The 24,650-nt window shown below is 34.6% G+C and overlaps 1 protein-coding gene across 4 annotated transcripts in view; it reads right to left on the bottom strand.

The window, feature by feature from the left end:
- The window catches only part of LOC150104286 (wings apart-like protein homolog), a 401,535-nt gene that overhangs the window by 38,198 nt on the left and 338,687 nt on the right, over window positions 1–24,650 (bottom strand). For 3 of the 4 annotated variants that reach the window (XM_090396897.1, XM_090396894.1, XM_090396896.1), the window contains 2 exons: window positions 16,602–16,733; window positions 1,241–1,388 (listed from right to left, as the gene is read on the bottom strand). In XM_090396897.1, the coding sequence (XP_090253023.1) occupies window positions 1,241–1,388; window positions 16,602–16,733 (280 nt within the window). The remainder of the gene's footprint in view (window positions 1–1,240; window positions 1,389–16,601; window positions 16,734–24,650) is intronic. The other variant, XM_090396895.1, reaches the window with a different exon arrangement.

Genomic DNA, 24,650 nt, shown 5'->3' with positions numbered 1-24,650 from the left:
TCTTAATACTTTAAAAAACATATACATTAGTTTAACTGTATAGGAGTTACCTTACTATACGTTCTAATATTAAGGTGCTACAGTCCTGTCTTAATTATGTGAAAGTCCTCAATTTCCTTTAATCTCATTTATAACATCTTAATTTTCTTATACACATTATATAGACAAAGAATTTTCAATGTTACCGTACACACTGGTTCTTCATACTTGTTCCTTCAACTTCTGACTGCCGTTCTCTGATCGATCTCCCTTCTGATTCATTTAGTCTGTGCTATGGCATAGATTTCTCCGGTCAAAGTAAGTCCACACGATCCCAGCATAACTAGTCCACTCCAGATATAACGATGGTGTAAGGCGATTCTGCTTCCGTGAGATGCTTTGCCTAGATGCTGAGCCCTTTCCATGGATTGCCCGTCGGTCTAACGGAGATGTGTTCTTTCATCGTATGATTAGGAGCACCTGATCCTTCCAGCTTGTAAGCAGCATATCCTATTACCGCTCTCAGGATTCCTAACAGAACTCTTCGCTGATCCTTCACCCAAGCACTCCTGGACAGAAACACTTCTCCGTGCAACTGTCTACCCCACCAGAATGCACGAGACCACCAGCCAAGAGAGAAAAGAAAAAAAAAAGCCCTGTGTGTGTGTGGTTCCTAACCCTTTTATATCATCTCCCCTATCGGCAATCACCGTAACTCACGTAGCTTCACAGTTTGTTTTTTTTTACCACTCGCTTATGCAAGTGCCATGGGTGCAACTGCCTGGGGGCAACCTTTCTTTCCATTGGTGTGTCCACGCACTTTGAACTTTTGTTCACAGCAGCTTAATGCAAGTCATACCACAAAACATTGTATTATCATTTCTAAACAAAATATTATTAATTTATAACGTATCATTAGCATTATACAATCAAGTAAGTATTCCTTCCTTGAAATATTCAGAATCTTTTTTCTTTATAATAATAATCTATATTTTACCAGTTGCATACAGCACATACCTAGAAGCAAGCATGTTTCCTACAAGGTTTTTCCTGTTAAACAATGATAAAATTAGAATTTTTAGGAATCTTAATTTATCCAAGTTTAACAGTGTGGATGTTGAATAGTTGTTCTTGACATGATGTTTAGGGCCTCCCTCGATGAGTCTAAGGACTCCTTGGAGTTGCCCGTAATAATAATAATATATGCATGATATGTTTAAAATTTAGATTGTGCTTAAAATTTATGGTTTAATAAACTTACCTTTGTGAGTTACTTCAGTATCTGAAGGAAAATCAAAATTTGACATTCTTTTATTCTTCACAGAATTTGTGCTTCTGGCTTGAGAGCTGAGAATTATATCTGTTTCAGCTTCAAACTTCTTAGCAACTTTTAATCTTTGAATAAATAACTAAAGGAACAAAAATAAGCATTTATTTTAGTATAATAACACACTATAACTATGACATATGTGAGACATTTGGGTTTGTTGTTAAATGCATGCTTTCTTATGTTACTTACAAGTGAAAAAGAAAATCTAAACAAAACATGCAATTCTACACTGAACTCTCACAAACTGTTGTATGAATTTATTATGTAAATTTAACAATAACTGGAAGTAACACACAAAAAACAAATAAAAACAATTAAAAATTTCATGGTTCCTTTGAAGTGTATTTGTGAGTTTACAGCTTCTCTGGAGACAAGCAAGGTCAATGCGATCCGACATGTCAGTAGTGTGCGCTGTTGCATTTTTGCGATGCGATGCAGCCTGCTTCAGTGATAGCATGTGCTTAGCTTTACATTGAATAAGAGACCAATGATGCTCGACCCTAACCAAGGTGTTCCATTAAAATTTCAGGATTTGTGAAGTGTTTCGTCGTAGGAAAAGTTTGAGAAACACTGCCCTAGTATACACAAGATGTTTCACTTATGTGGCAAAGCTAGCTCAGACTGAGAGAAGTTTGAAAATAAAAATAAATAAATTAAAAATTAAACAAATAGTAGAACTATTCTTCATGTTTAGATTATTTTTTAAAATAACTGCATACTAAAGTCTTCCAAAGGCACAAATATGTGCTTTTTTTTTCTAGTTTTAACTTCCAGAAAAAGCTATTAATTCTATATAGCAAAACATGTAGTTGAAGTCCTCACTTCTTCAAGTGTCATCCCCTAGAAGGAGGTTGGCAACCATGTCACAGAACCTTTTTCTTTCTTTTGCTGCTCTGGAACATTTATGGTAATTCAAGCCAGTTCAGTCCTTAATGTCTTCAAACCACATTCTCCTGGGTCTACCTCTCCCTCTTTTTCCATCCAATTTCCCTTCTAATATTAATTTCTGAATGCCTTCTTGTCTAGTTAGATGTCCAAAATATTTAAGTTTTCACTCTTTAATTATTTTCATTAATGTTCTTTTCATTTTTGCTTTCTTTAAAACATCTTCGTTTTTCATTTTCTCTGTCCATGGTACTTTCAACATTCTTCTGATGGCCCACATTTCGAAAGCTTCTAATTTTTTCTCTGCTTCTTTATTTAGAGTTCAAATTTCACTGTTGTAGAGAAGGCTTGACCAGATATAGCATTTTATTAATCTTTTTCTTGTGTCTATATTAATGTCTCTGGATGTTAGAACAGTTTTCATATCAGTAAAGGCTTTTCTTGCTATCTCTATTCTTCTTTTTATTTCTTTAAGGGAATTTCCTCACTTGTTTTTATAAAAATCTGAGTGGTTCCCATAATTCTCATTTATTTATTGCATAATCTGCTTTCATATCTCTCTTTAAATACATATTGGTTATTTCTTTTTAAATATTTCTGCTTAATGAAATACTTATATGCAAGCTGCAATAAGAAGTACAAAACAGAAAAGAAGTGGAACTGGCAGAAGAATTAGAGATGCACTATGTCAACACATTCCTGAATGACCTGAATAAAAAAGACAAAAACAGGTGAGGTTTTTCAAAAAAACAATTACAAGATGTTATATTCAGACAATAATGATCAGGGAAAGGAGTACCTATGGCATTCAGCAATACACATGAAAATAATCTTCCTGAATGGCAGGCAGAAACAGTGATATGGGCAAACATCAAAATGAGGAATTGGACAATAAGACTATCTGTACTTATGGTCCTACAGAAGATTCTACTAAGTTTGTGTGGAGGATTTTTTGAATCATTAGAACTGAAATTAAAAAAAAGGAAAATATGGTCCTTGTTGGTGATCTGAACAGCAGAATACAAATGAAAATCAGACATATAGAAACATTTTTGGAGAATAGAGAAAACCTAATGCAGTACAGTATTGGGTAAGAAATCCAGTACTTGCTGGATTTCTTACATGGACTAGTCAGTATTTACACCACGTTCCAACAAAAAGATGTGCACAAATTCACATGGAGAGAATACAATACACAAAATAACAAAACGTCTCACTGACTATATGACTGTTGACAGTGATATCTTCATGCTGGTTAAGGACACTAGAGTACACAAAAAATTTTAAATAATCACTGTTTAGTTTTTAACAGGATGAAATTGAATATCATACTGAAAAGAAAAGTGCATGAAAGTTTTAAAGAGTAAAGCAGCTTTCAGAGGTCAACTGCAGACTCAACTATAAACATATTATTCAAGGAAAAAAAAAAAAACAGACAAGAATATAAATGTGGAGACTTAGTTTGAAAACAATGAAGAAAACAGACTGATTCAGTCAGAGAGGCTGGTCAGCAAGTGTATAGAAAAACCAAAATTCCAAAGTGAACTCAGGAGTAACGATTGCAATACTGGTATACAGGTATTCAAAAAATCCCTTAAAAATTTCCAATAATCTGGTGTTTTTTTAAGGATAAATGAAAAGCATTTTTATTTCAGGTTGTCATAACTTTATTGTTGACTAATTTTGTAAAATAATAGTTCTTTGTCATTGATTTAACTGGTGAATTAAGGTGATTAAGTGATGGAATGTGGATGATACATCCATTGATTCTCAATTCTACATAAAAGATATAAATTATTACTCTGGTATGAGCAGTAGTCAAAATATTTTATAGATTGCCAAAGAAGATTACAAACTTCAAAAGCATGTAAAGGAAGAATTTGATAACTAAGTTTCATTAATGTTGCATTTCCAAATTTGTTGGAACAGTTTGTTAGCTATGTTGGAGTTTGATGTTTAAAAATTTGTATCAGAAAGAATGCTATAGATTTGAAATGAGATTACAAACTTCATTATCTTTAACTTGAATTGCTCTCATATACAATATAAGTATCACAACTAATAAAAAGTTACTGTAAAAACATGTGAAACGTTGTGAAATCTAAATTTGTATGTTGCTGACAATAACATTGAAATTTGTGCTTAATGAACTAACAAATCACAACATATTTTACATTTGTGAGTTCACAGAAGAACAATGAACATCTTATTCTAATGTTTGCTATTTCCCTCACATAGAGGAATGTTGAAATCTTAATCTGATAGTTATTATTTTTCAGGAAATAATAATGCAAAAAAATATTAATTCTAAAAACTATAATTAATACTTTTCTATATTTCAGCAAGTTATATTGACATCAAGGATCACAAAAAAACAATGGTAAGTGCACATAGGCACTAACACTGGGCAAATTATTCTGTTTCTTTAATACCTTTATCATTTCAAGAAATTGAATGATGAAGGAATTTTTAATAAACCAGCAAATGCACAATAAGATAGATAATCATGCAGTTAACTTTGAACATTCAGAAAATTCAACTGAAGCAACAGAAATTAGTGATTCCAAGTCCAAGAATTCTCCAACTCTGGATTCATTTATAACATCAGCTATGTTATAAATGAAGGCATAACCTTCATCTGACAATAAAGGAAAAAAAAAAAAAAAAAGAAACCCTAAGTAGCCTATGAAGATCCAACTTAAAACCAAGAAAAGGACTAAAGACCTGACACAAGTTCACAGAAAGGAACTGATTATTTTCAAGAAGAAAAACTTTTCTAATTAAAAAAAATCCTAATTAATAGCTGACTAACAAATATTGAATTTACCATGTGGGATTAATTTCTATTCAAATCAGGTCATATTTATAAGACCACAACCTCAAGAAAATGTTTTTATTATTATTATTATATGCTGTGTTTCATGTTTCAGAAAAATGCTTACTTAATATTTATTGATTTCCTTTCAATATTCAGCTTTTTGAAAATCTAAGAAATTACTAGCAAACTGAAAATAAATAAATTTGCAATCCCTACTCAGGAAGTAAAAGAAACAGTCATGGAAAAGAAGAAAGCATACCAAAAGTTTCTTACAAGCAAGCTCAGCATGTGCTCTAAGAGAGTACAGAGAAAAATATAAAAAAAAGCAAACAATACATAACAATAATAAACAACAAAACAAAAGTCATGTATCCTTATCAAGATTTTGATAACATAGAAGGTAAATATCATGAACATGGGTAAAATGTTTTCAGGACTGGGGAAACTCATGGTAAAGGTGCCTCAGGCCTGAAAATACTTCAGGTGCAAACTTTGTTTGCTTACACTTGGATAAAGATTAAACCAAAAAGATAATTGGTAGCATAGCCAAGTGATAAAAAACTTCCATCAACTTATCTCTAATCCAGAAAATTTTAATAAGGTGTGACACCTTTTGGCAACTGGTATAGGTAAATGCGACTTCTCCATTACTTCCGCCTTAGTATCACCACCTCTTTGTCTGGCTCCCACTGACGAGACCTCAATAAATATTGAAACCAGTCTGGGTGGGTAGTGACCCTTTTCATAATGCATAGCATTATATATACCCATAAAGATATGTGCTTTGCATTATGGGATACTAAGGCAAGATGAGAACTTATACCACCTTTACCACGAGTTGTCCCAGTCCTGAAAATACTTCAGGCGCAAACTTTATTTGCTTACACTTGGATAAAGGATTAAACCAAAAAGATAATTGGAAAAATAGGTGTGTTACTAATCAGATTTCAGAATAATATAATAATAAAATTAATATCCTGCTATGCTCCAACATCCGTAGCTGATAATCAAGAAACAGAAGATTTCTACATGAATCTCGATACACATTCACTGTTGGAGACTTTAATGACAAAATAGGATGCAGAAACAAAATGAAAAGTTTACAGGTTCAAATGGTCTTGGAGAGAGAAACAGAAGAGAAGAGAGAAAGATTAGCTGAATTTGCTGCAACTGACCAATTCTTTATTATGCATACTTTTTTTTTTCAACAAATGCCCAGGAAAAAGATGGACTTGGCAATCACCAAATGGAGACACAGACTGTAAAAGACTGGTACAAAATGTTGGTACAATAGGTGAAACATATTTCAACACAGATTCTGACCAGAGGCTTCTCAGAGCTATTATAAGAATAGACTGCAAAAAAAAAAAAAAAAAAAAAGAACGTATCAGGCAACATCAAACCACAAAAGATAGGCAAAAACAATAGACTATCACAAATTCAGGAAGTACATAGAAGAGACCGAATGGACTATTAAGAACTGGTACATAGATGACAACTATACTGAATTTATTAATAAATTCGGTAAGTGAAAAAACAAAAAAAAAATATATTTCTGCGAAACAAAAGAAAAGAGAACAACTCACACCTCAAACCACAGAACTACTGAAAAAGAGAAAATAACTAAAAAAAAACCAAGGAAAATTTCCAGAATACAAGATTATCTGTACATTACTAAGAAAAATAATCCCAGAAGACTACAAAGCTTTCAGGACACAAAAACTAAGAGAAGCAGCACAGGCAAAAATCAGCCTGAAAATATGGAGAAAGACTTAAATTTTAAACAGTCAATTCCACCTGCTCTACAGGATCAAAATGGAGAAAAAGCATGCTAACAGAAAAAAAGAAAGAAGACATTGTGCAGAATTTCTATAATGACTTTTATGCAACTAAATGCAGAGTCTCAGAACCTATCATCCCAAAACCAAGCAATATACCAGATGTGCTTCCTGATGAAATAGAGCCCTTAAGAAAATGAATAAAGGTAAAGAAAGTCTCAGGATTTGATTATGTTATGGCTGAAGAAATCCAACAAAGCGGGCCAACTATACTCAAAGCTTTGGCTACTAGATTCATTTGGTACTTGAAAGAAGGAACAGTTCCAGAGGAATGGAAGACCTCAAAAACTATACTTCTATTCAAAAAGGAAATAAGGAACACATAAAAAATTATCATCCAATCTGTCTATGCTCTCACATATATAAAATCATGAACAGAGCAATACTAAACAGAATCCAAAACTACTTTCAAAGACAACTTCAGCAGAGAGCAAGCAGGATTCAGAAGAGGCTTCTCCACAATAGATCACAGTCATTTTGCAATTAATAGAAAATGCAGAGAATACCAAATCCCTCAATATTTCCTCTTTATTGATTCCAAAAAAAGCATTAGCATTTGATACCATAGAACACAATGCAGTCATTTGTGCCTTACTGGAAATAAATGTGGATTCTACTTACAGCCACATGATAAGAGAAATTAACAAAAATCTGACCACACAAATAACCATATTTGATACACCTATAACTATGGATATAAAGAGAGGGGTCTGCAAAGGTGATGTGATCTCCCCAAACCTATTTACCTGCACTTTAGAATATATCCTAAGAAAAATAGGCTTAAACATATAAATATAAACGTAATAAACATAGATGGCAAAAATTTACAAATCCTTATGCTTGTCAGTGACTTAGTACTAATATTTGAAAATACAAGACCTATAAGAAATGGATGAAAAAATATACATAAACAGCACTGAGATAAGCTTAGAAATTAATCTAGGAAAAAAACAAAATGATTTAAAAACATCTACACAAGTGACAACAACCTATGTATTAATAACATCCCTTGAGAACATGTTAACTCTTATATTTAGTTAGGACAAATAATAAAAATGAATAACAATTTATCTGAAGAACTAGTAAAACAAAAGAAAGCTGCATGGCTATCATTCAGCAGACTAAAAGTCACACTTACTGATCCAAATCTCGACATCTCTGTAAAGGCAAAACTATTTAATAGTGACATTCTTCCATCACTCATGTACAGATCAGACACATGGAACACAACAAGACAAGAATAAAAGACTCTCAGGATAACTCAGCATGCAACAGAACGTATGATTTGTAACATCAGCAAAATGGAACATGTCAGAAATACGGAATTGAGAGAGAGAGAGTGGGAGATCAGGTGTAAAAGATGTGATAACTGCAATATATGAAAACAAGATGAGATTGGAGTTTTTCCACTTGGTTATACTATAAATTAAAGATACCAACTAATTATATACTTGGTTTAATCCTTTATCCAAGTGTAAGCAAACAAAGCTTGCGCCTGAAGTATTTTCAGTACTGGGGCAACTCGTATATAGAAGCTGATGACTTCGCAAGGCAAGTGATGTTAAGTCTTTAGCTTCTATATACGAGTTGCCCCAGTCCTGAAAATACTTTGGGAGCAAGCTTTGTTTGCTTACACTTGGATAAGGATTAAACCAAGTAAATAATTCCTTGGTATCTTTAATTTGAAGATGAGATGGGGAGGCCACATAGCAAGACTTAGGGATAGCAGACATATAGAATACTTAACTGGTAACTAAGAATAAAGAGAAAACCAAAATGACCACCTACAAGATGGAAAGACCCATTAGTGAAATCTATGGGTATAACATGGAAGAGAGAGAAGATCAAGATTGTTGGAGGCATCTTTGTGATCTGCACTCAAATCCTGAATGAAACACAGGTCCATCAAGGTAATATCAATATCTTGAGGTAGGAAAAAGCTATCAAAATAGTGAATATGGAAAAGCAGCTAAAGTAGATGATATTCAATCAGAAATTATATATTTGGTTTAATCCTTTATCAAAGTGTAAGCAAACAAAGTTTGTGCCTGAAGTAATAATTGGTAGCATAGCCAATGTCAGTAACATAGCCAAGCGAAAAAACTTCCATCAACTATCTCTAATCCAGATAATTTTAATAATAAGGTGTTGACACCTTTTGGCAACTGATATATGGTGATATGACTTCTGAATTACTTCCACCTTAGTATCGCCATCTCTGGGTCTGGTTCCCACTAACGAGACCTCAATAAAGGTTGAAACTGATCTGGGTAGTGACCCTTTCCATAATGCATGGCATTATACATACCCACAAAGATATGTGCTTTGCATTATGGGATACTAAGGCAAGTTATCAGAACTTATACCACCTTTACCACAAGTTTCCCCAGTCCTGAAAATATTTCAGGCACAAACTTTGTTTGCTTACACTTGGATAAAGGATTAAACTAAATATATAACTGGTAGCATAGCCAAGTGAAAAAAACTTCCTTCATTCAATCAGAAATGTTCAAATAAAGGGGTATTAAAGTTTTACAGTGATTTCACTGTTAATTCAGAAGTCCTAGTTATAGGACAAAATATGAGATCAATGAAGTAGCATTCTTGCAGTATAAAAATGGAAATAAAACTGAATATAAAAATTACAGAGAAATGTAAGTAAAAGATTTATGAAAGCATACTGAAAAGAGGCTAAGAAAAATTTTTGAAGGAGAAACATGGATATCTAGCTGAGTTTAGGTCAAAAAATAATAATAACTAAATATGAAAAATTGATAAATATAGAAAAAAAAAATAATTCTTATCCCACCAACTGTACTAGTGTATTATAGGTTTATTACCTTTCATGGGTGGGAGCAATATGAAAATAAATAAGTAATAAATAAAATAAAAAATAGGTTGTTTAATTTTGACGGTATATATCAGAACACAGAATTATAATTAAGTAATTATTTATTGACTTATTGCTGATATTTCGCTGATGTTATAACCAGCATCTTCAGAGCACAAAAACACAGTTTGTCACAGTATGCGAGACTACAACAACAACATGGTGTAACAAAGGGACTAGTTTAACGAAATTGTAGCAACAACACAAAGACTAAAGTCCTAATTAGGCACCTTTGTCTTTTAAGTGTTGTTGTTGCTACAATTTTGTTAAACTAGTCCTTTTGTGCTCTGAAGATGCTGATTATAACACCAGCAAAAAAATCAGCAATAAGTCAATAAAAATTATTTACTTATAATTCTGTGTTCTGATATATACTGTCAAAATTAAACAACATGTACGACAAACACATAAGCCTTTCTACATGTTTGAAATAAAAAACAGTTTTCAGTATCACATTTTCACTTGGGACAAACAGTTCAGAAATCATAAGGATATAACAAGGATCTACATTTAAGTTTTGTGGATGTGGAGAAGGCATATGACAAGGTGCCAAGAGGAAAAAAGTTGTTCAAAATACTACACTTATATGCTTTAAATGGGACAATACATTGTGCAATACCTAGTCTACATTTTGGTTGTAAGTCAGCAGTTAGAATTGATGGAAGTATAGGAAGATGATTTATGTAAAATTAGGTGTGAAATGAGGTGCATGCTTTCTCCACCGATATTCATTATCATCTACATGGATCACAAAGTGAAGAGAAACTGACATGACAGCAAAATTTAAAATGTTAATCTCGGCTATTTACCGTATTTGCCGGCGTATAAGAAACACTTTTTTTCTTTGAAAATAGGTCTGAATAATAGGGTGCGTCTTATACGCCGATACTCAGTTTTTTATTACTTTCATTTCTGAAAATTTTCTCTGTTTCAAGTTTTGCAATTTCTTTCTTGCTTCCTTGTGGTGAGTGAGAGCATTCCTGTTACGTACAGTTCAGTGGATGCACATGCACTGTCATCGACGATCACAGCTGTGTTCCTGTTCGTTTAAACTTTCCAATTGTTGTTGCGGTTGTTGAGAAAGGTGATAAATTTCTGCCTTTAAATTTTCTCTAAATTTCTTGGCAAATTATGGCTGAAAAATGTCGGCATTGCTACAATATTGCATACAAGCTACGTGTGATTGCGTATGCTAAAGAACATAGAAACAGGGCTGCAGAGAGGCATTTCGGGCCACCCCAAACTGAGAAAATGATAGAAACTTGGAAGAATCAGGAAGAGGATCTAAAAAATCTTTTTTTCCTAATGTGTACAAAAAAAGGGGGTGGGGGGTGCACCTTAATGCTGGCAAATATGGTACTTCATGCAGATATTATACTCCTATATGTAGTACTGTCATAGTATCCTGTACACGTCAGGAATTTGATGATATCGATCACCAGTAGATGGTGTCTAGTAACAGCTCATGTATTTAGAGTGCTCTGAAAGCTAAGTTGTTTGTTTTAAAATAAAATAGCAACATCAGTTAGAAATTGTATCAGAAATAGATCATATTGTGGTGTTAATCACACTTAAAAGTTAATTTTTTCCTTAAATCGAAGTTATTTTTCTATGGTAAGTTTCACATGGCACTGATGTGAAGCATAACAATAGCATTCAAAACATCATTGTTCAAGAAATTCAACTTAGGGGACCTCAAGCAGTGCAATGTCTGCAAAATGTACTGATTATCAAAGGTGAACAGATGTGGATTCGAAAGCAAGAGTGTGTTGAAAATGTTAAGAAGGTGGGTGTCAGAAGTCATGTCAAGAGATTCAAATGGAGACAACAGGGAAATAAATGTGAAAAAGTATGCAATGGTATAGCAGAAGATAGGATTGAGAAAGAGTAAAAGTGATGATCAAAAGAATACCAGTATGAAAGATGCAAAGAGTTGGCTGTAATAAGAGATGATGACAGTGATTTATGGTTTTAATGGTGCACCATATCAAAGGTTATAGAAGTACACAAGGTAAGATGATTACTAAACATCCATGCTCACAGTGGGATCTGAATTCATGACCTACTGGTTGGAGAGTGGGAACACCAACCAGGCCAGCTGTAATAAGGAAGATAGCATGCTTAGGCAGAGTGCTGCACAGGATGAAGGGTGAGTTAGAGTGAAAGCAAAATGTATGGTGACTGGTTCACCTGAAAGCAGAGAGAAAGAGGTGAAGAAAAAGAAAGGATGCTCGATTAGGTAAGAAAGGAAAAGTAAGGAGAGATTCTTGTACTATAATTGTATCATAATAGGCGTGCTTGATGAGCGATTGATAAAACTGTGCTTCTTGGGTGCAAAGTACATAAGAAGCTATTAAAATGCAGAAGGGCAAATTGAAAGAGTTCATTGTTTTGGCTGGATGAATAATCTGAAAGGAGATAAATATGGTGTGAGGGCGGGCAGGCATGAAATAGTTGAGTCTCACTGCCATAGCATAACAGAGCTGAGTTGAGAAAGAGGGCCATGATAACAAATGAGTCAAATGGAGGCTATGGGAGAAATGATGTGGATTTGTAAATGTGCAAAGTGAAAAGTCAAAAGAGACTTATGCGAGGTGGACGGTTTGCACTCAAATGGATTTGGTGTTTGGAGTACAGAAAAAGTGTTGCTGAATGAAGGAAGTGCAGAATCAGGGAAACTAGTGCTAATGAGGTGGGGGAGGGAGTCCACAAATACCAATGAGTGTGAGAATGTGCAAAAAATGCCTAAGTTAGAACCACTTGTAACAAACCAGAATGAGAAAGCATAAAGATAGTAGTGGGCCTAAGGACTATCATGCTTTATGTACACTAATGCTAGAAGCATTTGGAACAAACGGGATGAGTGTTTGCCATTGATTAGTCCTTGGCCATAGGTTATTGCATTAGTGAGACATGGATGACAGAAGATAATATAGTTAGTGGGATAGAATGTGAGGGGTATAGTATTTCCAAGATGGATAGAGAGAAAAGAATGGGAAGAGGAATATAGTTGATGAAAGCTGATGAATAGCAACCAAAGAGAGTAGGAGTTCAACTGGAAGCTAATAAAATTAGTATATCTGAGGTTATCTGATATGAGACAGAGGCCAACAGGACAAAATATACTTAGTTGCTACTATAGACCCAGGGGATGTGAAGGATGCAGTTAGTGCATAAGTTCAATGAATGCATGGCAGATAATTATTATGGAGGACTTCAACTATGAGAACACAAACAGGAAGAAGAAAAGGATACATGGGATGAAGAAAATTGAATCTGTGCAGTTACTAAGGAATAATTACATGAAGCAGCATGTGATGGAATGTACCAGGTGTTTGAGTGCTAGATTTAGTAACAGAATTAGAAAATTTGTCTGCCACATTGCTGCAAACTGGTGAAAGTGATCATGTGGTTTTGACTTGGAAATAGCTAAATATGTGAAATTTTCAGTTAAGGAGGAGGGTATATAGGGAATTACAGGTCTGGTAATTATGCCAAACTCAGGAGATTGCTTGGAGCAATGCCATGGCATAAGAAACTGCAAGAGTTGGATGTTGATAATGTATAAGAGGTGGTAAAGGAGTGTTTAAGGGAAGTGACAGACTTCATACATACCTAGAGTCAGGAGGATAAATCAAGTGGGAGTTAAATGAATGTACCAGCCCACCTCCCCCAGGATGATATACATCCGGGTATATCATGTCCATCTGGATGATATACCATTGCAAAGCAATGGTATATTATCCAGGTGGAGATATTGCAGGTACAGGAGAGTCAAGGGCTTATATAGAAATAGAAGCAGATGAAATGGAGGTACATGGGATAAAACAGAACAGGATGTGAATACAGCTATAGGATTAGATGATATACCAGCTCAACTGTCATGAGAAGGTGCTTATATACTTTATTTTATACCAGATTGGTCCCAATGAGATGGAAACACGGAAAAATACTTCTATTGTATAAAAGAGGTTCCAAGATTGAGGTAGCAAATTACTGACCGATCTGCATCTCAGGAGTGTTGATCAAAGTAACAGAGAAATTAGTTAAGGAAAAATCCAGGAATGGGTTACTATATGGTAGAGCAATATGGTTTTGTGAAGGGACGACAGCTGAGTTGGATAAATGAAACAGACAGACAGTGATCTGCTGAACTTTGCCAAGGCTTTTGACAGAATACCACATGGAATTCTGATAAATAAATTGGAAGACAAGAGGAAGAGGTGAATATGAAATGGATAAGATAGATAAAAGATTGGTGAAGAGTCATGGAGAGATACCAGACAGTAATTTATTCACGAGCACAGTCCAGTAGAATGCTGACTAGTGGCACACCACAGAGATCCATAGTTGGTGTAGTTGGCCTGCTATTATTCCACTAGAGGGCAGGCTAGGGTAAATGATTAACAAGCATTTAAATTCAACTTACTTTTGTATATTGCCATGTCATGTAGCTTGTATCTTATGCATATGTATTTTTTCTGATGATGACCTCAATACAGAGGTCAAAACGTCGAATGATACTTCCTTAATGTTAAGTAAAGTAATTATTCTAACGTGTGTTGTGTCTCCATAAATTCTTCACTATGAACAAAGAAATTGATGATGCCAGGGATTTGAGGGTTTTAGTGAATAGGGGAGTTGAAGTTTAGACATAATGAAAAAAAAAAAGTGACTAAAATAGTTCATTGGATTGAAGTTATTGAAGAACACTCTGAAAAGCAGAGATATGTTATTATACCTCTTTATAGGGCTTTGATAAGACGTCCATAGAAACTGTGCTAACATGATAGTTACCTCAGTTTCTTGGAGATTAAGAGAATGTAGAGAGGATCCAGAGGCGAGCATGAACCTGTTGAAGATTTGTGGGTTACAGAAACTAGTTGAAAGGTGGAAAAGGGTTGATATGGTTGGTTGAGACATACAAATTACTGAAGAGTTTTACAAGATGAATTCAGAGAAAATTTTTCAGAACAGGTCTGGCAGTGGGAGAACTAGGGGCCATCCATGGTTCTAACACAAGTGTGTTAGTCATATTTGTAGATTTAGGGACTCAAAAACACACGTGTTGAACAGAATCTGTTCAACACGTGTGTTTTTGAGTCCCTAAATCTACAAATATGAGTGCTGATCACCGTGTAACCCTAAAAGAAACAAGGGTGTTAGAACCAGGTTTTTTGGAGAGTGGTGAACGAGTGAAATGGGTTGCCAGAGTCTGTTGTGAATGCCATGACTATGAATAAGTTCAAAGCAAAGTATAATAGATACTGTAAAAATGTTGGATAGTTCTTGATGATGTTTAGGGCCGCCTTCAGTGAGTCTAAGTACTCTTTGGCTTATTATTATTATTAGCCCATAATAATAATAATAATTATATAGAGTTATGGATGCACCTTATGAGGATAGTTTGAAGGTTTGTCGGTTACAGAAATTGGCTGATAGCTGGAAGAGGAGCCACACAAATGTGATTGTTGTAGACAGGCTTATATGATGGTTATGCATTACTAAATCACTTAAGGAATTGACAACATAAGATATGAATATAAATTAAATTACACTGTAATAAATATTTCCGATATTTCGGCAACGTCATGTTGCCATCTTCAAAAGGTTGCCGAAATATCAGAAATATTTATTACAGTGTAATTTAATTTATATTCATATCTTATGTTGTCAATTCCTTAAGTGATTTAGTAATATAACAAATGTGATTGAGACACACAAATTACTGAAAGGTTTTTACAGGATTAATACAGAGGAAATTTTTCAGAACAGGTCTGATGGTGGGAGAACTAAGGACCATCCTTTGAAATTAAGCAAAAGTATGGTTAGCAAGGATAAGAGAACAAGATTTTTTTGCATAGAGAGTAGTGAATGAGTGGCTGCAGAGTCAGTTGCGGGAACCATGACTGTGAATGAGTCAAAAGCAAAGTATGATAGATGTTGCATGAATTTTGGATTGGCATAATGACTAATTCTTGACAAAGTTAACAAGATCAGTAATAACAGAGGACTTCAACTCAATCCTAGCAAGACAAAGATTATGGTTCTCAAAGGAAATACAAACAGAGAAGCTCTTGAGAAACAAGTGTACCTTAATGGAGAAAGAATTGAGGAAGTCAGCAAGTTTGAGTACCTGGGATCCATTATTAATGTGAAGAATTGCTGTTCAGAAGGCATCAGAAAAAGGTTAGGAATGGCTAAAAACAGTCAGAGACCTGTCTAAAATCTGGAAGGATGGATCTATCTCCATGGGAAAAAGTTGAGGATTTTGGATGCAGTTGTTTTTCCAACAGCAACTTATAGATGTGAGACTTGGAACCTAAAGAAGTCAGATAAGAAACGGATATCTGCTTTTGAGATGTGTTACAGAAGGCTGTTGAGGATATCATATACTGAAAGGCATACAAATGAATGAGTGTTAGAAAAGATCAATAGAACTTTAAGGCTCCTTAAGGATATTGACAGAAGTTAAAATATTTTGGACACATAGAAAGGATGGAAGGGGGACTTCTCAGAACAGTAATAGAAGGTAAAGTTCCTGGAAAAAGAGGAAGGGGTAGATCATCAATGAGATGGATGGATGGTGTGTGTGGAGTGACTGATCGTCAGAGAGTTGAGACTGCCAGAAGAGCAAACAACAAGACTACATAGCAAGGCTTGGTGTGGCACATCACCGATGATCAGAGTGACCATATGGCATCTGTAGATGTCCAGTGAACATAGTAGTAGTATAATGTTAAGGACCTCCACTGATGAGTATGGATTCGATGGAGTTGACGTGTAATAATAACAACAACGATATGGAAAATGCTCAAATTTTCACAAAGTTCTATATACAATACAGAAAAGTAATCTTACCTCAATGATCAGCTGAACTGCTGATACCATATTATCACTGCCCTTAGGATAAAACAGAAATGAACACATGGTGTACATTTTATTCCTGATAGCTCTGTTATGCCTCAAAATATGGATTATGATACCTAGGGTCTATAAATAAAAGAAAATCTAAAGTGTGTACGAGTATACATGTGTGTGCATATATATATATATATATATATATATATAAACACACTGATTGGATCATTATAGATTATTAATCACTAGTCAGCAGAGCCTCTGTAGCTCAGTAAGTATAGACAAAGCCCTTTGTTTGGGAAGACCTGGATTCGATTCCAATCCATGAAGTGAGGAACTGGTCTCTTTAGACTAAAAGTGAGTTGGGCAGTCTCATACAGAGGTAGAGTGTTTATTTTTATTGTGGAAACTCGGGTTTTTCGTCCCTCATAACAGCAAACCAGCCAGTACAACACACACAATTTACAGACAACAATACTGAAACAGCGAGCACAGGTAATGCAAAGAGGAATACCTCTACTATGCTAGAACTCTGTAGGCCAATCACCTGCAAGTTCGAATCGAAAAGTGATTAAAAGACTTCATACCCATAGCTCAACACTGTAAAAGGTAAAAGAGGAGGATTAAGAAAGAAAGAAAGAAATCACTAGACAGCACGATTTTTCTCTTTATATAATCTCCCCAACCCACAAATGATTGTAAAACCTATCAAATATTAGCTGCAGGTGGGCTAAGGGGTTAGGCAATCGAGAAAGCCACTATAAATCTGCAATCAGCAGGACAGTGGTGTCACAATAGATGATGAAAATCATTTACTACCCTAAAAAAAACATTCATAGATATAGCTATAACAGTGGGTCCTGAATCCATAGCCTCTTCATAGAGTGTAGATGGCATCCATCCAGTCAAGCAGGCCAATTATTAGAGTACAATTATAATAAATCTTAACAGGATGCCTTCCAGATTGGCAGAAAGCTTTCAAATCCTCAACATAAAATAATTACTACTAATCTTAGTGACAACACCATTTTATTTCCTGTGAATAAACATTTAATAATTTATTAATAAATAATCTATAATCTATTAATAATTAATCTATTTATTAATTATTTTTATACTTTTTGTTATAATGAAATAAAGGACCTAGAATTTTTTTTTATTATTATTAGTTATGAGTTATTTACATTTGAAACCCTTTTGTTAGACTTATAGAAGACACTGTATATGAGGCATGCTAAGGAATATTCATTTAGGCAGCAACCAATGAATCACATACATGCTGATATACTGATTCACATGTATATTTATTTTACCATGACTTTCCCCTCCCAGAAACTTCCTTCCTCTTCCACAGAAGACAAACAAGTTTGGGAATGCATGCATTTAACACACACACACACACACACACACACACACACACACACACACACACACACACACACACACACACACACACACACACACAAAGCACATTTAATGGATGGAAAGTCCTCCTGTGACAAGTTCCAGGTTGCCAAGATGGTAAAGTTATAACATTCTAGGCATCAAAGATACTACTTATTATAGGCACAGAGTATCACCAAAAAAGTGGTGGAATTAGATGCAAATCACATAATTACTGCTAAATGTGACGATTATCTGATAATGACAATTGGATAAACAAGCAAGTCAGATTTTCAGTCTCTCCGTTCTGTTTGTTTTAATCATCAAATTCCTGATATGTATCTTCAAGGGTAGAGGATACTATGACAGTAATGAATGATCAAATTTAAGTTACTAGTTAATTATTCCTATTAACAATCCCTTCCCCCCAATTGAGCTGTCGTTTGTCAGGTCTCGAACATGGTCATACCAAACAATTTGCCCTTTTAAGGTGTTTTTAACTGCATCAATCCACCTAGTTTTTGGTCATTCTTGCCCTTCCCCACCCCACCTGCTGCCATCTCAACACCAAATACTTGGTTTGCTGGAGTTTTCTCTAGAAAGGAAACTCTAGGTTGTTATTATGTTAGGTTTCCTCTAGCATAATAACCATCACACCTTAAATTAGCTCTGCTGACATATCTCTGAATGCTAACAATTTCATCTTTCTGTTATCTTCAATTTTTGATATGATTCTGCCATTGGTGCAATCAGTTCACACCCATGAGTTTTCTTTTAACTATCACGTCAATTTCTCCAGTATATGAACAACTGTCTTAATTGTTATCTAAATCCATATGTTAAAAACAGTTTAAATAAAGTCTTGTATACTGCTAGTTTAGTATTTTAGCTAGTTTCTCTATTATTCCATAAAATTTGTTCAACTGGCTTCTCACCACAAAACCTTTATTTATATTGTTATCAGTTTTCAAATTTAATTTGTCATTTTCACTAAAAATTGTGCCTAAATTGCTGAAGTGTGTATACACACACCTTCCTTTCCAATGGCTAGTGATTAAAATATTTAAAAAAAAAAAAAAAAAAAAAAAAAAAAAAAAAAAAAAAAAAAATCAGTTCCTGCCCCATAAGCCCCACCGTAAACTTACTACATTATCCACTCCACCAAAGATCAGCTCTCCTCTCTCAATGCCTGGAGTATATAGAGTACCCTGTTCCTGCAAACTAGCTTACTTTGGACAGACATGCAGATCAGCAAACATCTTTTTAGAAGAACACACATCATGCATCTGCAATCATGACTATGGTCAATCTGGTCTTGAAGATCATGTTTTGGATACAACCCACAGGATCTCCTGGAGAAAAACCACCATGCTCCACCGTAGTAAATTCAAAAAAATAAAGATTTTGAATTTCAAAAAAAAAAAAAATTTAGAATTTGTGGCAGCAATCAGAAATTAACCAAATTTAAATAAATATGGTTGCATAAAACTTCCCAAAATTTGGGAAACATTAATTATCAGAGAACCCGTCCATGGATGTTTCTGATTGTCTTCTCCCAATATAGACTGGGTCACCATGCCTATGCAGGATTCGAACCCGCAGCCTGTCAGCTGGAGAGCGGATACGCTGACCAGTTAGCCAACCAGGCCGGCCATATATATGATGGTACAATGTCAAAATATTATGCCAGATGCAGCATTATTATTATTATTTTGTGACATCTCCAAGGAGTCATCGAGGTAAGGCACCTACTCTACAACTCTCCAAACTTCCTGAAGTGGGAGAGGCCTTCACCCTGCAATGGGTAGAAAAATAGGCTGTTAATTTTATATATATATATATATATATATGAAAAAAAATTGAATGACTAGAACCGAGATTTGATTAAAAAGGTTTTAATATAAACACACTACTACTTTCGGCCTGTAACAGCCTTCTTCAGGTGACATTATAAAAGAAAAAACACTAAACATTGAGGGTTAAAAGACTATGAACATCATAGACAGTCTTTATACATAATTAGCATTAAAACGTTGTAGTTGTATTTGAAGCTGTTCTTTCATTTGTTGCATTGTTGGGAGAGTGCGTGCTTGCTGCATCACGTGAACGCCAGTACATGATTACAGCTGAATGACTATCAGGGAGGTTGTAGCTCAAGTTGTTATTTAGATGAACAGGATTGAAGATGATTTCTCTCGATTCCACAATTTTTCTCTCTATTTCGTCACTGCAACGGAAGATGTTTGTAGATTTTTCCCAGCAGACTTTGTGACTTTGGTTATCATCATTAGGACCAGCCGAGAAGAGGATATGACTTGATAATGCACTTGCTCGCTGTCTCTTGTAAGTAATGTCTCTCATGTGTTCTTCCATACGCATTTCGACAGATTTGTCTGTCTGCCCGAAATAAGGAATATCGCAGTCACATAATATTTTATATACGCCAGGGTATTTGAGTTGATGATGACAAGGTTTTGGGTGGCTAATTAAGGAACGGATCTTTGGAAGTGGAGTGAACAAGGTTCTGATATTGTATTTTTTTAGAACTTTTGCTAATTTATGTGAAACAATACTTATGTAAGGAATAGATATATTGCCTTTGAATCTATTTGTTTCTTCTGAGTGATGTCTGGGAGGATTAAGAAGGAATTTGTTAATGATTTTCTTGGAATATCCATTAACTTCGAAAGAAGTTTTCAGATGGTTTATTTCTGTAAGCAATTCATTTGGATCATCAAGAAGAGAACGGGCTCTATGTCCCAAGGTGGAAATTATTCCAAGCTTATGAGGAGGGAAATGATGGGATTGACTGTGCAGATATCTGTTGGTATGTGTGGGTTTTCTATATATCGATATTTTTAGTTTATCAGCAGAAGAGCGAGTCAGTTTGACATCAAGAAAAGGCAAGGAATTATCCGTTTCAAGCTCAGCAGTAAACTTAATACTTTGATGTCGGCTATTGAGATGTTCGAGGAAAACCATAAGGGATTCATGTCCATGGCTCCAAACAATGAAGACATCATCCACATAACGTTTCCAAACTTTAGGTGTTAAAATAAAGGAAGAGATAGCTTTGGTTTCAAAATCTTCTAAGTAAATATTTGCAAGAACAGGAGATAAAGGATTACCCATAGCCAGTCCATGATTTTGTTTGTAAATATTATCTTGAAATTTGAAGTAACCGGACCTGATGCAATGTGTAAGCAAAGCTAACATTTTTTTGGATAACTTGTCCTTGAGTAATGTTAGGACTTCATCTGTTGGGACATTAGTGAACAAAGAAGTTATGTCCAAGCTAGCCATGATGTCATTTTCATCAACTGTAATATCCTTGATGTATGTAACAAATTCTGTAGTGTTCTTGATAAAGGAAGGTGATTTCCCTGAAAAACTTTTGAGGTATTTGGCAAGGTATTTTGAAAGATTGTATGTAGGTGAATCGATACCTTCTACTATTGGGCGTAATGGGGTGTTCTCTTTATGGATTTTAGGAACACCATATATGCGAGGAATTAACGGATGGAGAGAGCGAAGAGATAAACGGACGTTTCGGGATAATTCAGTTGTTGTTTTTAATAAGTTGTTTGTACGATTTTGAAGTTCACGAGTTGGATCTCTCTCAAGTATTGAGTAGGTATCATTATGTAGTAAATCAATCATTTTATTCTTGTAATCTTCGGAGTTCATGATGACTGTTGCATTTCCTTTATCTGCAGGGAGGATGATTATATCTCTGTTGTTTTTTAAACTTTTAATAGCTTTGCGTTCAGTTGAAGTAATGTTGTCTGCAGGTGGTTTTGCGTTATTGATAATAAAGATTGATTCAATACGTAGAAGGTTTGCATCTTGTTGAGGGAGAAAAGAAGCAGCTCTTTCTATTTTTGTAAGTAGTGTTTCCTTTGGTATTAATTTTGGTGAAGGAATGAAGTTTAGACCTTTACTAAGGATGCTTTGTTCTACATCTGAAAGTATATAGGAGGATTTGTTGATAACGACTTTGTCAATATTGATGTGTGGTTTTGAGTTCCTGTTATTCTGTAATCTCTTCAACGTTTCAAATTTTCTTGTAAGATTTAGTATCCGATATTCTTTCCGACAGTAGGTCTAATTTAGCTTTATGATAGATTCTCTTCGCACGTTCAGTTGTTATGTTTTCTTTAAAGCATAGAAATTTAGGAAAGATAGCATGGAATTTGCAACGTTTTAAGAAGACCAACCTGTTAATGTTTAGTCCAATCCTCTTTAGTGTCTTGTTGAAGTTTCTTTTATTTTTGATAATAGAAGCCTCGTCATGAAGGTTATGGATGACAGAATGATCATTGACTCGGTTAACATACATAGTTATATGAAAAAATAATAACAAAGTAAATCTTACAAGAAAATTTGAAACGTTAAAGAGATTACAGAATAACAGGAACTCAAAACCACACATCAATATTGACAAAGTCGTTATCAACAAATCCTCCTATATACTTTCAGATGTAGAACAAAGCATCCTTAGTAAAGGTCTAAACTTCATTCCTTCACCAAAATTAATACCAAAGGAAACACTACTTACAAAAATAGAAAGAGCTGCTTCTTTTCTCCCTCAACAAGATGCAAACCTTCTACGTATTGAATCAATCTTTATTATCAATAACGCAAAACCACCTGCAGACAACATTACTTCAACTGAACGCAAAGCTATTAAAAGTTTAAAAAACAACAGAGATATAATCATCCTCCCTGCAGATAAAGGAAATGCAACAGTCATCATGAACTCCGAAGATTACAAGAATAAAATGATTGATTTACTACATAATGATACCTACTCAATACTTGAGAGAGATCCAACTCGTGAACTTCAAAATCGTACAAACAACTTATTAAAAACAACAACTGAATTATCCCGAAACGTCCGTTTATCTCTTCGCTCTCTCCATCCGTTAATTCCTCGCATATATGGTGTTCCTAAAATCCATAAAGAGAACACCCCATTACGCCCAATAGTAGAAGGTATCGATTCACCTACATACAATCTTTCAAAATACCTTGCCAAATACCTCAAAAGTTTTTCAGGGAAATCACCTTCCTTTATCAAGAACACTACAGAATTTGTTACATACATCAAGGATATTACAGTTGATGAAAATGACATCATGGCTAGCTTGGACATAACTTCTTTGTTCACTAATGTCCCAACAGATGAAGTCCTAACATTACTCAAGGACAAGTTATCCAAAAAAATGTTAGCTTTGCTTACACATTGCATCAGGTCCGGTTACTTCAAATTTCAAGATAATATTTACAAACAAAATCATGGACTGGCTATGGGTAATCCTTTATCTCCTGTTCTTGCAAATATTTACTTAGAAGATTTTGAAACCAAAGCTATCTCTTCCTTTATTTTAACACCTAAAGTTTGGAAACGTTATGTGGATGATGTCTTCATTGTTTGGAGCCATGGACATGAATCCCTTATGGTTTTCCTCGAACATCTCAATAGCCGACATCAAAGTATTAAGTTTACTGCTGAGCTTGAAACGGATAATTCCTTGCCTTTTCTTGATGTCAAACTGACTCGCTCTTCTGCTGATAAACTAAAAATATCGATATATAAAAAACCCACACATACCAACAGATATCTGCACAGTCAATCCCATCATTTCCCTCCTCATAAGCTTGGAATAATTTCCACCTTGGGACATAGAGCCCGTTCTCTTCTTGATGATCCAAATGAATTGCTTACAGAAATAAACCATCTGAAAACTTCTTTCGAAGTTAATGGATATTCCAAGAAAATCATTAACAAATTCCTTCTTAATCCTCCCAGACATCACTCAGAAGAAACAAATAGATTCAAAGGCAATATATCTATTCCTTACATAAGTACTGTTTCACATAAATTAGCAAAAGTTCTAAAAAAATACAATATCAGAACCTTGTTCACTCCACTTCCAAAGATCCGTTCCTTAATTAGCCACCCAAAACCTTGTCATCATCAACTCAAATACCCTGGCGTATATAAAATATTATGTGACTGCGATATTCCTTATTTCGGGCAGACAGACAAATCTGTCGAAATGCGTATGGAAGAACACATGAGAGACATTACTTACAAGAGACAGCGAGCAAGTGCATTATCAAGTCATATCCTCTTCTCGGCTGGTCCTAATGATGATAACCAAAGTCACAAAGTCTGCTGGGAAAAATCTACAAACATCTTCCGTTGCAGTGACGAAATAGAGAGAAAAATTGTGGAATCGAGAGAAATCATCTTCAATCCTGTTCATCTAAATAACAACTTGAGCTACAACCTCCCTGATAGTCATTCAGCTGTAATCATGTACTGGCGTTCACGTGATGCAGCAAGCACGCACTCTCCCAACAATGCAACAAATGAAAGAACAGCTTCAAATACAACTACAACGTTTTAATGCTAATTATGTATAAAGACTGTCTATGATGTTCATAGTCTTTTAACCCTCAATGTTTAGTGTTTTTTCTTTTATAATGTCACCTGAAGAAGGCTGTTACAGGCCGAAACTAGTAGTGTGTTTATATTAAAACCTTTTTAATCAAATCTCGGTTCTAGTCATTCAATTTTTTTTTTTTTTTCATATAACTATGTATGTTAACCGAGTCAATGATCATTCTGTCATATATATATATATATATATATATATA

Source organism: Typopeltis vanoorti, chromosome 8, assembly GCF_054136105.1.
Source record: "Typopeltis vanoorti isolate ZY-2024b chromosome 8, IOZ_Tvanoo_1.0, whole genome shotgun sequence".
NCBI lineage: Eukaryota > Metazoa > Arthropoda > Arachnida > Uropygi > Thelyphonidae > Typopeltis > Typopeltis vanoorti.
Note: the sequence above shows the minus strand (reverse complement) of the source record. Positions and strands in the feature narration are given on the sequence as shown.